Source organism: Vipera berus (assembly GCF_964194415.1).
Source record: "Vipera berus genome assembly, chromosome: 6".
Classification (NCBI taxonomy): Eukaryota; Metazoa; Chordata; class Lepidosauria; order Squamata; family Viperidae; genus Vipera; species Vipera berus.
The window spans coordinates 4,898,503-4,915,054 of record NC_138208.1 but is presented as its reverse complement, the minus strand read 5'-3'; the positions used below and the strand labels follow the sequence as shown (position 1 = coordinate 4,915,054).

The 16,552-nt window shown below is 42.1% G+C and overlaps 1 protein-coding gene across 2 annotated transcripts in view; it reads left to right on the top strand.

Moving 5' to 3' along the window:
- The window catches only part of SLC26A4 (solute carrier family 26 member 4), a 34,076-nt gene extending 17,735 nt beyond the window's left edge, over nucleotides 1-16,341 (top strand). The window contains exons 12-20 of one of the 2 annotated variants that reach the window (XM_081330706.1): nucleotides 283-389; nucleotides 2,171-2,240; nucleotides 4,420-4,512; nucleotides 5,720-5,815; nucleotides 9,117-9,347; nucleotides 11,037-11,091; nucleotides 12,650-12,795; nucleotides 13,185-13,265; nucleotides 14,682-16,341. In XM_081330706.1, the coding sequence (XP_081186832.1) occupies nucleotides 283-389; nucleotides 2,171-2,240; nucleotides 4,420-4,512; nucleotides 5,720-5,815; nucleotides 9,117-9,347; nucleotides 11,037-11,091; nucleotides 12,650-12,795; nucleotides 13,185-13,265; nucleotides 14,682-14,705 (903 nt within the window). In that variant the 3' untranslated portion in view covers nucleotides 14,706-16,341. The remainder of the gene's footprint in view (nucleotides 1-282; nucleotides 390-2,170; nucleotides 2,241-4,419; nucleotides 4,513-5,719; nucleotides 5,816-9,116; nucleotides 9,348-11,036; nucleotides 11,092-12,649; nucleotides 12,796-13,184; nucleotides 13,266-14,681) is intronic. The other variant, XM_081330707.1, reaches the window with a different exon arrangement.
- The last annotated feature ends 211 nt before the right edge of the window (nucleotides 16,342-16,552 follow it).

Genomic DNA, 16,552 nt, shown 5'->3' with positions numbered 1-16,552 from the left:
TTAAACTGATTTACTATTAAAGGCCTGTGCAGAGGAATCTTCTCAATGGGGAGTTGAGAATTTGCTAGCAGTTAGATAGGGATCCACAGAATTCAAGGGAGGCTAGAGTTTGATTGTTTGTGGCTATGTAGGGATGCTAAGCTGATTCCTCTTTTGACTCCACCTCCAGGTTCTGCCATCCCTTCTCCTACACTGAGGGATGGTTGTGTTACGCCACCTGTAACCCTCTCTAACTAATTTTGCTTTTCTGATTTAACACCCCCATCTCTTTCTTTTTTCCAGATGATCTGGGTTTTCACATGCGTAGCATCCATCATCCTGGGGTTGGATTTAGGATTACTTGCTGGTTTGGTATTTGCCCTGCTGACGGTGGTACTGAGAGTTCAGTTGTGAGTATAATCCCAAAAAAAGAATTTTGCACCCAAGACTGGAAAATAAATGCAAATCCCTCCCCAGACTGAGGTTTTTCAAGCTTTTGCTTTTGCTGTTTGCGGATAGCCCTAGACTTCGTTTAGCAGTCGTTCAAAGTTACAGCGGCACTGAAAAATAGGACTTAAAACCGGTCCTTTTGCTCCTGATGGTCGCAGCATCCTTGTAGTCACATGATCACAATTTGGGCACTTGGCAACTGGTTGCAGCATCCTGGGGTTGTGTGACTGCTATTTGTGACCTTCCCAGAGAGCAAAATTAATGAGAGAAGCCAGATTCGCTTAATGGCGGCAAGATTCACTAAAACTGGAATGGAATGGAATGGAATGGAATGGAATGGAATGGAATGGAATGGAATGGAATGGAATGGAATGGAATGGAATGGAATAGAATAGAATCTTTATTGAGAATAGAATAGAACAGAACAGAATAATAATGAAATAATAGAATAGAATAGAATAGAATAGAATAGAATAGAATAGAATAGAATAGAATAGAATAGAATAGAATAGAATAAGAAATATAGAATAGAAATAGAAATAATAGAATAGAATAGAATAGAATAGAATAGAATAGAATAGAAATAGAAATAATAGAATAGAATAGAATAGAATAGAATAGAATAGAATAGAATAGAATAGAATAAGAAATATAGAATAGAAATAGAAATAATAGAATAGAATAGAATAGAATAGAATGAAGAATGAATAGAATAGAATAGAATAGAATAGAATAGAATAGAATAGAATAGAAATACAGAATAGAATAGAAGAATAGAATAGAATAGAATAGAATAGAATAGAATAGAATAGAATAGAATAGAATAGAATAGAATAGAATAGAATAGAATAGAGCTGGAAGGGACCTTGGAGGTCTTCTAGTCCAGTCCCCCGCTCAAGTGGGAGAACCTATACTCTGTGGGCACGCGCACCGTCGCCCCAGTCCTAGGCCTTCAGCTGGGTTTTATAAAACCTTTTCGCTTTAGGCCTCTGCCACTGTGTGCAAAAAAAAAAGGTTCAATCAAATTTCAACTTCTCGCAGGGCGGGGAAAAAAAGATCTCACAAAGTTGGAATTGATTGATTGAACTTGTTAGTCCCACCCTGTCTGCCGTTACCACCGCAGCCACGCTCACCCAATTGGCCCCACCCACCCGGCACCCAACGATACGTAAGTGGGTTTTGGGTTGCAATTTGGGCACTCGGTCTCTAAAAGGTTCACCATCACTGACCTAGACCATCTCAGACAAGTGACTGTCTAGTCTCTTTTTAAAAATCTCCAGTGATGGAGCGCCCACGATTTCTGGAGGCAAAGCTGTTCCACTGGTTGATTGTCCTCACTGTCAGGAAGTTTCTCCTTAATTCCAGGTTGCTTCTCTCTTTGATCAGTTTCCAACCATTGTTTCTCGTCCTTCCCTCTGGTGCTCTGGTGAACAACCTGGCCCCCTCTTCCCTGTGGCAGCCCCTCAGATAATAATTCCCTTAACCACCATGGGGAAAAAATGGTTGCAAACAAGCCGTGACTCATTTAACAACCCCCATTCTGATCCCAATTGTGGTCGTAAGTCAAGGACTACATCTGTTTCACAAGTTGGGCTATCAATGATGACTGAGGTACCCTTGCTTGCAACAAATTTTGCATGTGGCGCCCAGCCATCACTTGCAACACATTCTGTTCTGTAGATTGCCTTGGTTTTGATTTTGAAATCTTGATCTTGATCAATATTTTGTTTTCTTTTGTCAGTCCTTCCTGGGGTAAACTTGCTAACGTTCCTGGCACGGATCTGTATAAGAACATCAAAGAATACAAAAATGTAAGATGGTCTAGCAAACTTAATATTTCAAATGCTTAGAGGGGGGAAAAATTGATGTTTACGGTTTATTTCCGAGTTTGATTGAAATGCAGTCTTGCATGAGAAAAGGATTGATAGTTCTATTCCTGGAGTCTCATAAAGGATAACGGTGGCCGATCGAGAATTCATAAAAGCATATCAAGCCAAATCAATTTGCCGTTACCTCAATCGATTATGTGAACAAACTGAATTCCTCTCATATCAGTTGGGGGTTTCCTGTGAAGACTGTTTTTAAGAAAGAGATCGCAGCATTTTCGCTGTAGGAGAACCTACAGAAATGGCAGGGCTACAATTCCCAGCATTCATCATTACAGGTGGTCCTCGACTTACAACCGTTCATTTAGCGACTGTTCAAAGTGACAGCGGCACTGAAAAAAGTGACTTACGACTGTTTTTCACACTGTTGCCGCATCCCCGGGGGTCACGTGATCAAAATTCAGACACTTGGCAGCTGACTCATACTTATTTATTTATTTATTTATTAGATTTATATACCGCCCTTCTCCCGAGGGACTCAGGGCGGTGTACAGGGCAATTAAAATATAACGTACAAAAGTTAAAAATAGATTAAATTAAATTTAGCCCCAAACAAAATAAATTAAATTATGAAATTTAAAACCCCAATCCCTCAGTCCAGGCCGGCAAGCTCGAATAACCAGGTTTTCAGGTCACGGCGAGAAGAGCGAAGGTTGGGAGCCATCCGGAGCTCCACAGGAATGATGGTTGCCGTGACCCAGGGTCACGTGATCCCTTTTTCCGACCTTCTGACAAGCAAAGTCAATGGGGGAAGCCAGATTCACTTAACAACCATGTTACTAACTTATCAGCTGCAGTGATTTATTTAACAACGTCATAGGCCAAGAAAAGAGCCTTGGTGGAGCAGTGGGCTAATGCCTCCTTAAGTAACACCAGCTGCCTGCAATTAGTGCAGGTTCGAGTCCCACCAGGCTCAAGGTTGACTCAGCCTTCCGTCCTTCCGAGGTACGTAAAATGAGGACCCAGATTTTTGGCGGCAATTAAGCTGACTTTGTAATAATGCCGCTTGGGGGGGGGGAAAGCCCTAATAAGCAGGCATAGACATAGAATGAAGGCTACTGCTAAGCTTGTAAGCCGCCCTGAGTCTTCGGAGAAGGGCGGGATATAAATGGAATTTTTTTAAAAAAGTCATAAAACGGGGCCAAATTCACTTAACAAATATCTCACCTAGGAACAGAAATTTTCGGCTCAACTACAGTCGTAAGTGGAGGACTAATTGTATGGACCAAATTGTTTTGGCTGCTGAGAAGCATATTGCCGCAAGATCTGGGGTGCCAAAGGCTGCTTGCTCCCCTTTTTGTGGACAATAATACTAGGAAAGCAAAGTCTTGATAGAGGAGAACGACAGCAGAATAAAAATCCTCAGGAAAAAGAAAAATGTTTGCTTTGGTTAGAAATAGTTGGGGCATGGGGAAAGCGCATCGTCTTTACAAATCTAAAACAATACTGTGTACGCAGTGTGTTATACACACAGAGATATACACAGTACACAACACCCAGTGTAGTGTACTCTTCGTCATGAGCGGCGTTCATCCGATGCAAAAGTGGATATATTGCCTCTGATTGCCAGTGAGGAGCACACTGTGGGGCACTTTAAAAGATTGTTTGAAGTGGACCCACCTATATTTGAGCAAATAGTTATTTGATCTTCATTTAGCCTAGTGGCTTATTGACAGCTATCACTCTAGTGGGGTGAGATGTATACAGGTTAAGAAGAAGACCTTTATTTGTGGGCTGTACAGAATATTATAGAAGTAATTTGGGAATTGACCAAGAACAATTTTATCTACGTGAGAGATGGGAAAATTTGGTTCTGTCTACCTTATTGTTTAAGTCTCACACCCTCTGCTTAGGTTAATAGTAGTAACGGTATAATAGAGTTGGAAGGGACCTTGAAGGTCTTCTAGTCCAACCCACTGCTCAAGCAGGAGAACCTACACCATTCCAGACAAGTGGCTGTCCAGTCTCTTCTTAAAAGCCTCCAATGGTGGAGCACCCACAACTTCTGAAGTCAAGCCATTTTACTAGGGTGTTGTTGTTTTTTTCTGAGCCTAAAGCAAACAGGATTTATTTATAATGAAGTCAATACTTATTTTTGCAACAGGTTGTTGAACCTGAAGGCGTGAAGATTCTCAAGTTTTCCAGTCCCATTTTTTACGCGAATATCGATGGCCTAAGAAGCAGTGTCAAATCTACTGTAAGTAGTCATATTTTCAAATGTTTGCTACTGACGTTTTATCGAAATATCAATACAGGGTTTCAGTGTGAAGGGTAGCACGGATTAAGTTTGTTGAAATGATACCAACAGAACAGAATCTTTGTAGCTCAGGGCTGAACTGTGGAATTCTTGATGCTCTCTAAGTTTGATCGTTTTCTTGCAGACGTTTCATGACCCAACTGGGCAACATCATAAGTCAGAATAGATCTAGAAGGGACCTATGTGGTCTTCTAGTCCAGCCCTTTGCTGAAGCAGGAGACCCTCTACCATTTCAGACAAGTGACTGTCCAATCTCTTCTTAAAAACCCCACTGATGAAGCCCACGACTTCTGGTGGCAAGCCGTTCCACTGGTTAATTGTCCTCACTGTTAGGAACTATCTCCTTAATTCCAGGTTGCTTCTCTCCTTGGTTAGTTTCCATCCATTGTTTCTTGTCTTGCCTTCTGGTGCTTTGTAGAATAATTTGACCCCCTCCTCTTTGTGGCAGCCCCTCAAATGCTGGAACATTGCTTTCATGTCCGCCCTAGTCCTTCTTTTCTCTGTACTAGCCAAACCCAAATCCTGCAGCCGTTCTTCATATGTTTTAGTCTCCAGGCCTTTAATAATCTTAGTTGCTTTTCTTTGCAAAGTCTCAACATCTTTTTTATATTGTGGTGACCAAAACTGGATGTTGTATTCCAGGTGTGGCCTTACTAAGGCTTTATAAAGCGATACTAATACTTCCACGTGATTTTGATTCTATGCCTCTATTTAGGCAACCCAGGATTGTGTTAGTTTTTTTGGCTGCTGCCGCACACGGCTGGCTCATATTTAAGTGATCGACCACTAGGACTCCAAGATCCCTCTCACAGTTACTGGTTTTGAGCCGGGTTTCCCCAAAATTGTACTTGTACTTTTGATTCAGTGCTACAAGGAGGGAGGTTTGCAGTGGAGGAGGAGGAGGAGGAGGAGGAGGAGGAGGAGGAGGAGGAGGAGGACACAGTCCTGGATATGGCTGATAACTGGCTAAGATACTGCTGGAGAATGCATGTTTTCTTCCTGAAATTCTGGGCTAGATGAGAGTCAGCATACAAATGTATAAAAGACAACAGGTCCACTATTTTTAATAGATTGTAGCCAAGGTGTTTCATTTCCTACTCTATGTAAACATGACTAAAACAAAAATTACTACATTTCTTCCTTGAAGGTGGGGTTTGATGCTGTGCGGGTATACAACAAAAGGCTGAAGGCTCTGCGAAAAATACAGAAGCTAATCAAGAAAGGAAAATTAAAAGCCACAAAAGTAAAGTGCCAATCTTTGTTCTTCACTCAGTGGTTTTAAAAGGGTTTTTATCCTGGGCAATCGATTTGAAATTATTTTTCGTTTACAAGCGACCTGTTTTTTCTCTCTTTCACTGTTAATTCCTTGTAGGCACCAAAATCTAATGAGCAAGTGAGTCTCAAAATTCTCGGGAATTCCCAAAGCCCTTAATCCACACTCTTAACTTTTGCCTTCGCTCTCTTTCTCTGCTTGTGCACCTCTGTTTAATGTTTAATTTCACCTGCCCAGGTAGAGTATTTACAAAATACAGTGTTCAAAACAATCTAAGTCAGGGATGTCAAACTCAATTTCATTGAGGGCCGCATCAGCATTGCGGTTGCCCTCAGGGAGCCGGGTGGGTATGGCCAGGGTGGGCGTGGCCTACTGGGTGGGCGTGGCTAGAGTGCGTATGGCCTACTGGGTGGGCGTGGCTAGAGTGCGTATGGCCTGCTGGGTGGGCGTGGCCAGCTCTACATCGTTCGCTTGAAGGGTGCCTATGGGGGCCTGGGCAGGAGTGGGACAGATCTGAGGGTCTCTGGCAGAAGGAGGGTCTCTGCGCCAGGGCCAAGGCAGTGGGGGCCGTTCCCTCACTGTTTCCAAGATGGCTTCGCGGGCCAGATGGAACCACTTCGCGGGCCGGATCCGGCCCCCGGGCCTTGTGTTTGACATGTCTGCTCTAAGTTGTAGTTTTACTGTACACCACCCAACCTCACTTTTGGAAATGAGATGGGCGGTATCTAAATTTGATAAACAAGTAAATAAAAAAAAACCCACATTCCATCAAAAAAAGGAGGGGGAAAGGAAACAAAAGTCAGACGAAATAATTTAGCATAGCAAAAAATAAAGGAGTACGCTAGTCCTCAACTTACAGCAGTCCATTTAGGGACCGTTCAAAGTGACAATGGCACTGGAGATAGTGACTAATGATCATTTTTCACACTTATGACCGTTGTAGCCTCCCCATGGTCATGTGATCAAAATGTGGGCACTTGGCAATTGACTCATGCTTATGATGGTTGCAGTGTCCCAAGATCATGTGATCACTTGCTGACGAGCGACGTCAATGGGGCGAGAAGGGTCGTAAAATTGGGGCAAAACTCAGGAAGTGTCTCGCTTAGCAACGGAAATGTTGGGCTCAATTTTAGTGGCAAGTCGAAGACTGCCAGTACGCCATTAGAGCAAAGATATTTGGGGGACATGGATTCCTTCATTTAAAAAAACCTGGAACGTTCCCTAAAAAAGTACATATATCTTGCATCTCTGAATCACACATCTTTGGAAGAGAATTGAGAGGTTAAATTATGGAAGCAAGGAGATAACAAATTCTTGGAAAGAATTTGAAGAGGAAAAACGCATCAGAGGCCAGAACATCCAGCTTCGGCAAAAGGGTTGACTACAGAGAAGAAAATTCAAGATAAGACAATAATCAGTAGAAAATTAACTTGGGATCAAAGAGAAGACCTGGAATGTGACTTGAAAGTTTGTGTGGGTGATAATGTTCCCTAGGAGCCATGATTGTGGGCAGAAAAGTTGTGGAATTAAGAATTTTCAGCTGGAAGGAGAAGGGACAGTGATCAAATGACCTCTTTCAACAATTAAATCGGGGTGCGGAGAAATTAGAGATTTGCAAGAAGAATAGACTTATTTCCTTGTTCAAGGGGCATAATGAACTTTGAAATAAATGGCAAAGGTTGCTTTCCCGAGAATGCCATGTTTTACTTTAAATTATGCATATTCCCATGAATTTCTATAGGTGCAGAGCTTGATTTTCTGTTTTTCCAAAACATAGCTATTTTCTTTTTATTTCAAGGGGCAGAATCTGTGTTTGCTGTAGGGCCAGAGGCAAAAATAAGAGTCCGGGATATGTTCCGCGTAGTTTATTAATGCAAGCATTTGTATGTTCCTAAACACACAACATTTACTTATCCATTTGCATCCCACCTTTATTATTTTTACAAGTCACTCGACGTGGCAAAGATATCCAGCACACTTACTCCCTCCTACTTTCCTCACAACAACAACCTTGTGAGGTAAGGTAAGGTGAGAAAGAGTGACTAGCCCAACGTCACCCAGCCGGCTTTCATGCCTAAGATGGCACTAGAGCTCCCAGTTTCCTGGTGATTGGCCCAACGTCACCCAGTTGGCTTTCATGCCTAAGATGGCACTAGAATTCCCAGTTTCCTGGTGATTGGCCCAAAGTCACCCAGCCAGCTTTCATGCCTAAGATGGCACTAGAACTCCCAGTGTCCTGGTGATTGGCCTAAAGTCACCTAGCCGGTTTTCATACCTGATGGCACTAGAACTCTCGGTTTCCTGGTCATAGGCCCAAAGTCACCCAGTCGGCTTTCATCCCTAAGATGGCACTAGAGCTCCCAGTTTCCTGGTGATTGGCCCAACGTCACCCAGTTGGCTTTCATGCCTAAGATGGCACTAGAATTCCCAGTTTCCTGGTGATTGGCCCAAAGTCACTCAGTCGGCTTTCATGCCTTAAGATGGCACTAGAACTCCCAGTGTCCTGGTGATTGACCCAAAGTCACCCAGTTGGCTTTCATGCCTAAGATGGCACTAGAATTCCCAGTTTCCTGGTGATTGGCCCAAAGTCACTCAGTCGGCTTTCATGCCTTAAGATGGCACTAGAACTCCCAGTGTCCTGGTGATTGGCCCAAAGTCACCCAGTCGGCTTTCATGCCTAAGATGGCACTAGAACTCCCAATGTCCTGGTGATTGCCCCAACGTCACCCAGTCGGCTTTCATGCCTAAGATAGCACTAGAACTCCCAGTGTACCGGTGATTGACCCAAAGTCACCTAGCTGGCTTTTGTGTCTAAGACAAACTAGAACTCACCATCTCCCACTTTCTAGCCTGGTGCCTTAACCTCTAGAGCAGGAGTAGGCACATTTTATGACTCGTGCATTTCAACTCCCAGAATTCCTGAGCCAGCCATGGCTCAGCTTGGAAACCTCTCCCTTTTCCCTCAGCATGGCTGGCTGAGGAATTCTGGGAGTCGAAGTCCACCAGTCATAAAAGAGCCAAGGTTGCCTGCCCCTGGCCTAGAGTAAACTGGCTTTAGTTTTTAAAGAACTGGCCATGACTTCTGTTCCCAGGAAGGTTTGTGTGGAGAGTATGCATTATCGTGACTTACTGTATGTAAAGAAAATAAGAAATATTAGCCCTGCCATGAATTGATTAGAAATATTTTGTTGGGAAGAAAAAAAAAATCTGTACTTAGGTGCTTTTTTAATTAAGGAATGTGTTGAACATGCTATCTATCTCTTCTTACTAGAATGGCATTATCAGCGATTTGGGTACTGTAAACGAGGGCTTTGAATCTGATGACGATCCAGAAGACCCAGTTGATCCGGACATCCCAACCAAAGAAATGGAGATCCAGGTGGATTGGAACTCAGAGCTTCCCGTCAAAGTGAATGTTCCTCAAGTGCCTCTCCACAGCCTCATTTTTGACTTTGGAGCCGTCTCTTTCCTGGATGTAGTGGCTGTCAGAGTAATGAAAACAGTAAGGATATTTTCTCATTTTCCTCATCAATCTGTCACTAAAATTAGATCATTTAAAGCTAGAGGGATACTAATCGTTCTGTAATTCTCTCTTGTGGTTTCTGCAAGCTTCAAAAATGTATAGAACAATAGACCAGAATAACAGAGTTGGAAGGGACCTTGGAGGTCATCTAGTCCAACCCCCTGCTCAGGCAGGAAACCCTATACCATTTCAGACAAATGGCTGTCCAGTCTCTTCTTAAAAACTTCCAGTGTTGGAGCATTCACAGCTTCTGGAGGCCGGTGGTTCCACGGGCTAATTGTCCTCATTGTCAGGAAATTCCTCCTTAGTTCTAGGTTGCTTCTCTCCTGGATTAGTTCCCACTCAGATGCTTTGGAGAATAGCTTGACGCTCTCTTCTTTGTGGCAGCTATTTAAATATTGAAATTCTGCTATCATGTCACCCCTAGTCCTTCTTTTCATTAGAATAGAGTAGAATAGAATAGAATAGAATAGAATAGAATAGAATAGAATAGAATAGAATAGAATAGAATAGAATAGAATAGAATAGAATAGAATAGAATAGGAGTAAATAGAATAGAATAGAATAGAATAGAATAGAATAGAATAGAATAGAATAGAATAGAATAGAATAGAATAGAATAGAATAGAGCTGGAAGGGACCTTGGAGGTCTTCTAGTCCAGCCCCTCAAATAGGAGAACCTATACTGTCTGAGACAGGTGAATGTCTAGTCTCTTCTTGAAAATTTCCAGTGATGGAGCACCCACGATTTCTGGTGGCAAACTGTTCCACTGGTTGATTGTCCTCACTATCAAGAAGTTTCTCCTCAATACCAGGTTGCTTCTCTCTTTGATCGGTTTCCAACCATTCTTTCTCGTCCTTCCCTCTGGTGCTTTGGACGAGAAACAATGGTTGGAAACTGATCAAAGAGAGAAGCAGCCTCGAATTGAGGAGAAACCTCCTGACAGTGAGAACATTAAACTAGACATACCCAATTCCAGCAACGGTTCCTTATTTGTTTTAGCCTCCAGTCCCCTGATCATCTTTGTTGCTTTTCTCTGCACTCTTTCTAGAGTCTCAACATCTTTTTTATATCGTGGTGACCCAAAACTGGTTGTAATATTCCAAGTGTGGCCTTACCAAGGCCTTGTAAAGTGGTATTAACACTTCACCTGATCTTGATTCTATCCCTCTGTTAAGGCAGCCTAGCACTGGGTTGGCTTTTTTGGCAGCTGCAGCACACAGCACGTACAGTATAGTCTCTTCTTAAAAACCTCCAGTGATGAAGAACCTACAAGTTCTGGTGGCAAGCTGTTCCACTGGTTAATTGTCCACACTGTCAGGAAGTTTCTCCTTAATTCCAGGTTGCTTCTCTCTTTGGTCAGTTTCCAGAGGTAAATAGGTAACATCACTGCTTTTTTTGTAAAAGAAAAAGGTGCCGGAACTCACACATGTCATACAACCCGCCTTGCCTACCCTACAAGGTTCCATCCAAAAAAGGTGCCGGAACTCCGTTCTGAGCGTTCTATGAGAAAAAAAGCCCTGGGTAACATTTATTTGGCCTTATATACTAGATTTACACACTTAAATCAGATCTGGATCAGAAAATTTAATTCTGAATACACCCTCCAGTATTCCCCACGTGTCCTTAAAGCTATATTTAAGATAACACTCATCTTTTTTTTTCAGATTGTCAAAGAGTTCAAGAGGATTGATGTGACTGTATACATTGCATCACATCTAGGTGAATAAAAACCTGCACATTATTAATACAGCTTTTATTTGTTACCGAGAACAGAATGCAGAGAACAGCGCAGAATAAATTTTTAGTCAGGAAGATATATTTTTTGAAAGCAATGTAGTAATGACCTCCCACTACAATCCCTCATTACATTCTCAGCCCTTTCATTTTTAAATCCAGGCAGTTACCAACATTGCAGAATTCGTGATAAACCTCCCTCTTCAAGTCATAAAAACCTGCTATATGCAGGAGGTCCTTGACCTATGACCACAACTGAGCCCAAAGTTTTTGTTGCTAAGGGAGGCGTTTGTTAAGTGAGGTTTTTATGACCTTGCTTCCCACGTTTTTTAAGTGAATCACTGCAGATGTTAAGTTATTAACACAGGTGTTAAGTGAACACCATTGACTTTGATTGTCAGAAGGTCACAAAAGGGGATCACGTGACCCCAGGAACACTGCGACTGGTCGTAGATACGAATCAGTTGCTAAGCGGCTGAATTTTGGATCACGTGACCAGTGGGGATCCTGCAACAGTTGTAACTGTGAAAATGTTCATAAGTCCCTTTTTTCCCCACTGCCGTCGTAACTTTGAACGGTCACTAAATGAACTGTTGCAAGTCGAGGACTGCCTGTATTCTGTACATAAATTTAGCCCCCATTTTCCTAGGGGAACATCAACGAGCCGTAATCTATATTTGTTCTTACACATTGTAATTTTATACACTGTATTTTGAAATAAGCGTATTATTATGGCATAGCTGGAGGGAAGTTCAAAATTTCTTTCTGAAGAGTTTTTTGAAGTCCCTTTTTAAGGAAGGAGTCCTTTTCACGAGCGAACTGTTTATAGGTTTAATAAGTTAATAACAGAATTTTCAGAAATTTATTTTATTTACTTATTCTGTCAGTGGAGAGAAAAAACTGATTTACAATGATCTCAGATATATATATGTATGTATGTGTAGAGGGACGCGGTGGCTCAGTGGGTTAGGACGCTGAGCTTGTCGATCAGAAGATTGGCAGTTTGGCGGGTCGAATCCCGAGTGCCGCGTAACAGAGCGAGCGCCGGTTACTCGTCCCAGCTTCTGCCAACCTAGCAGTTCGAAAGCACGTAAAAATGCAAGTAGAAAAATAGGGACCACTACGGTGGGAAGGTAACAGCGTTCCGTGCGCCTCTGGCGTCTAGTCCTGCCGGCCACATGACCACGGAGACCTCCTCGGACAAGCGCTGGCTCTTCGGCTTTGAAATGGAGATGAGCACCGGCCCCTAGAATTGGAAACAACTAGCACGCATGTGCGGGGGAACCTTTACCTTTACCTTTATGTATAGATAGATAGATAGATAGATAGATAGATAGATAGATAGATAGATAGATAGATGGATGGATGGATGGATGGATGGATGGACGGACGGACGGACGGACGGACGGACAGACAGACAGACAGACAGACAGACAGACAGATAGATAGATAGATAGATAAATAGTTTTAACAGGTGTGAATATTCAAACTGATTGTTATCTGTCTGGTGTTGACAATATTTTATTGTACCTTTTCCCTGCAGACCACATTATTAAAACATTAGAACATTGTGCCTTTTTTGATGATGACATTCAGAAAGAATTATTTTTCCTGACTGTACACGATGCTGTATTACACATACAGAGTCAGGTCATGTATAGAGAATCCCAAGACCCTATAGCTGAAAAGGTAGGACCTCTATATATTTTATATTTATTTATGTACCTATTGTTACAGCATTTTATTTACATCCGCATAATATTTTCACATAAGTCCTGGTTGTTTTCATTCTGCTTTGCAATCTTTAATAGAAAAAGGAAATACTCGGTTATCTGTCTTTATGGGGGGGAAAAATGTTCACGGTGGATATTTAAATATCATTTAAATAATTTTCGAAAGAATACCTCTGCGCAGATTCAAGGATCATTGCTGTTAAAGAGTTTTTAATTTACTTTTTTGTCACAATGAAACAATTCTATCAGAGAATTGTACTTAATTGTTTAATAGAAGAGTATTGTCTACTCAATCAATTAATTTGTGATTTGTAGTATGAATAACTCTACGTTCTTTTTGCCCAGATATCCTTGATGCAGGAATCAAAAGAACCAATAGAATTTCCAGAAACTTACCAGACGGAAGAGCTGGATGCTCAAGAAGAGGTAGGCATTTTCTCATTTCACATCTCCATGGTTATCATTTTTATCATAAAATAGCACCAGTGGTCTCCGACATGAGCATAGGGGACCCTGCCCATTACGGCCGTAAGTTGGGACAGTCATCACCTGGGTTGTCCCATGCCCGATCGTTGTTAGGTGAACCACGCAGTTGCTAAGCAGACCAATTGTTCGCGGTGGGCTGGTTTTTGTGGCAAACAGAAAGTAAATGCTGGTTTTGGGGAAACATGTAAAATGTAGTCATGGGATCATGGGATGTTGCAAACAGCTGTAAATGCGAGCTGGTTGCTGAGTGCCCAAAACGTGGTCATGTGACTGCATGGGGGGGATCCCAGCCATCGGAACTTCAGAAGTGGGTTGTAAGAAAACTTCCTTCTAGCACAGATGATGTTACTCAGTTGGGTAATGAAATGTCTGCAAGGAAACAACCAAGCTCAGAGAGCACCAAGGACCCCATGGTCGTCGTTGTCATCCTCCTCCTCCTCCTCTTCCTCCTCCTCCTCCTCCTCCTCCTCTTCATAAACCCTTCTTCCTTCTAGCACTGATGACGTTACTTAGTTGGGTAAAGAAACGTCTGCAAGGAAACAACCAAGCTCAGAGAGCACAAGGACCTCACAGTCCTTCTCCTTCTCCTCCTCCTCCTCCTCCTCCTCCTCTCCCTTCTAGCACTGATGATGTTACCTAGTTGGGTCATGAAATGTCTGCAAGAAAACAAGCAAGCTCAGAGAGCATCAAGGACCCCATGATCGTCTTCGTCATCGTCCCTCCCTCCTCCTCCTCCTCCTCCTCCTCCTCCTCCTCCTCCTCCTCTTCACAAACCCTTCTTCCTTCTAGCACTGATTACGTTACTTAGTTGGGTAAAGAAACGTCTGCAAGGAAACAACCAAGCTCAGAGAGCACAAGGACCTCACAGTCCTTCTCCTTCTCCTCCTCCTCCTCCTCCTCCTCTCCCTTCTAGCACTGATGATGTTACCTAGTTGGGTCATGAAATGTCTGCAAGAAAACAAGCAAGCTCAGAGAGCATCAAGGACCCCATGATCGTCTTCGTCGTCGTCCCTCCCTCCTCCTCCTCCTCCTCCTCTTCACAAACCCTTCTTCCTTATAGCACTGATGATGTTACTCACTTGGGTAAAGAAACGTCTGCAAGGAAACAACCAAGCTCAGAGAGCACCAAGGACAGCTCTAAATAAGATTCTGTCATGGTAACCGGGTTCTCTTAACATCACATTTGCAGCATCTTCAATAGTTTTCAAGAGTTCTTTGGGGAAAAATGAACCTAATTAACCTGATATACGTAATATGGCTACCGTGGTAATCAACATCTATTTAGTCTTCACAGTTCTCATTTCAAGTTTAGAATTCCAATCCTATTTCCGTTTCTTTTCTTTTTTAAAAAACTAGGCTATGCGCAGACTTGCTTCCTAAAGGACAGCTTCAGGCTTGGGAAGATCGTGGACAACGTACATCAATACTTCAAGTATCACGGGACACAATCCGTTGCACTAGAAGAAAATATTTACGTTATTCAAGTGACTTCCTTCTTTCCCTGCATCCTATAATTTATTTAAATTACTGGTCAACCTGTTCGGTATCAAATTGCTTCGGAACTGGTCTGCGGAATTGTAAAAACCGTAGCAGGCCAGGCTACTGCAACGGGGGTGCCCGTGCATAATGTATTTGTGTGTTGTTGTGATTTTGGTACACAGAAGCCGTTGCAGGAAGGAAATGTAGCTCTCAGGTAACTGGTGCTGATCTCAGAGGTACCAACGTTGCTACCCATTCTTCTGGAATTATGTTTGTGGGAGGCAAATAATGCAATAATCTTGAAGCACAAAACTCGCCCCAGAAGCTAACCATAAAACATATTGAGTGGATTTAATCACTTCCACAGAAATCAGAGAGTTCGTTTTAAGTATCTGATTTTTTTTCTCTCTGCAAGGTTTAAATCAAGGGAGACCAGTGTTTCCTGAGAAGAATCCAAAGGAGAACACACTTCCAGCATATTTTACATTACTGCAATACAAAATGTTCTTTTCCCATGTAGTGGTGTAGCTTCACCCTTTATCTTCTATAATGTTTCTCAACTTTGGCAACTTGAAGATTTATCGACTTTAGCCCCAGAATTCCTCCTGCTGGCTAGGGAATTCTGGGAGCTGAGGTCCACACATCTTAAAATTGCCAAAGTTGAGTAACACTGACTTACTGTATTAAGGAGCGGAATTGTGCAATATTATGGACTCCGACATGAATTTTTTAAAATTATAAATTGGGTTTCATTGTTATGCCCAATTCCCTTCCATTTTTGACACTTTTTTGCAACAATGTCTAACTATGATTTTACTCTTGAAACATCATGTTTTAATTGTTAATCAACCCAAAGGATGGATATTCAGGAACATCTCAAATCTGGATATTACAGTTTATTTATTCTGGAACAAAGCGTCATTTCGTTCCTTGCAATAAAACAGTCTTTCCTCAACCTTGGCGACTTGCAAATGCGTGGACTTCAACTCCCAGAATTCCTCAGTCAGCAGCATGCTGGGTGAGGGAATTCTGGGAGCTGGAAGTCCATACACCCTCAAGTCACCAAGGTTGGGAAGCACTGCAATAAAACAATGCATCTTTCAGATCGGGTGAGTAAAAATCTAAATTTGTGTCTCCACTGCACAGAATCATTGTAACACAACATGTTATGCTAGTTCTCAATGCAGATGTGCCAATTAAAAACTAAGCCAGTGGACAGAGGTATCTGCCTGGAAATGGAAAAAAAAGTAGTCTCTTTGGCCTCTTGATCAAAGAAAGCTCTGTTCCTTTTATATAAAAATTGTGGATGTGCCACTCACGAGAGGGCGGGGCTTTGTTCCTACGGTGGTGATCATGTTGTTTTATTTAATCCCTTCCGTTGAGGTGCCTCTGGAACTGGATATTGATTTGGGAGTATTAATTTAACGTGTATACTCAGGAGAAATATTTGAGAATAAACAGGTTTTCTGGGGTTGGGAATCTTTCTGTTCTTATCCCTTTCATAAAAGATTTATAAATAAACATTTGCAGAATTGTTTGTATGTCTGAAAAAGTCTCTTTTTCTGCTTATAAGCTTCCTGTAGAAGGGTGGGGTTTTTTAAAAATAGAAATACGTCTGAATATTATCATTTTTGATGATTCAGAGATCCTATTGGTCAGTAAGGGAAACAGGATGATTTGCAAAGACAACGGCTATTCTGTGATTGAAGCTCTGCCCAAGGACCACAAAATATAAGAAACAAGTGAGG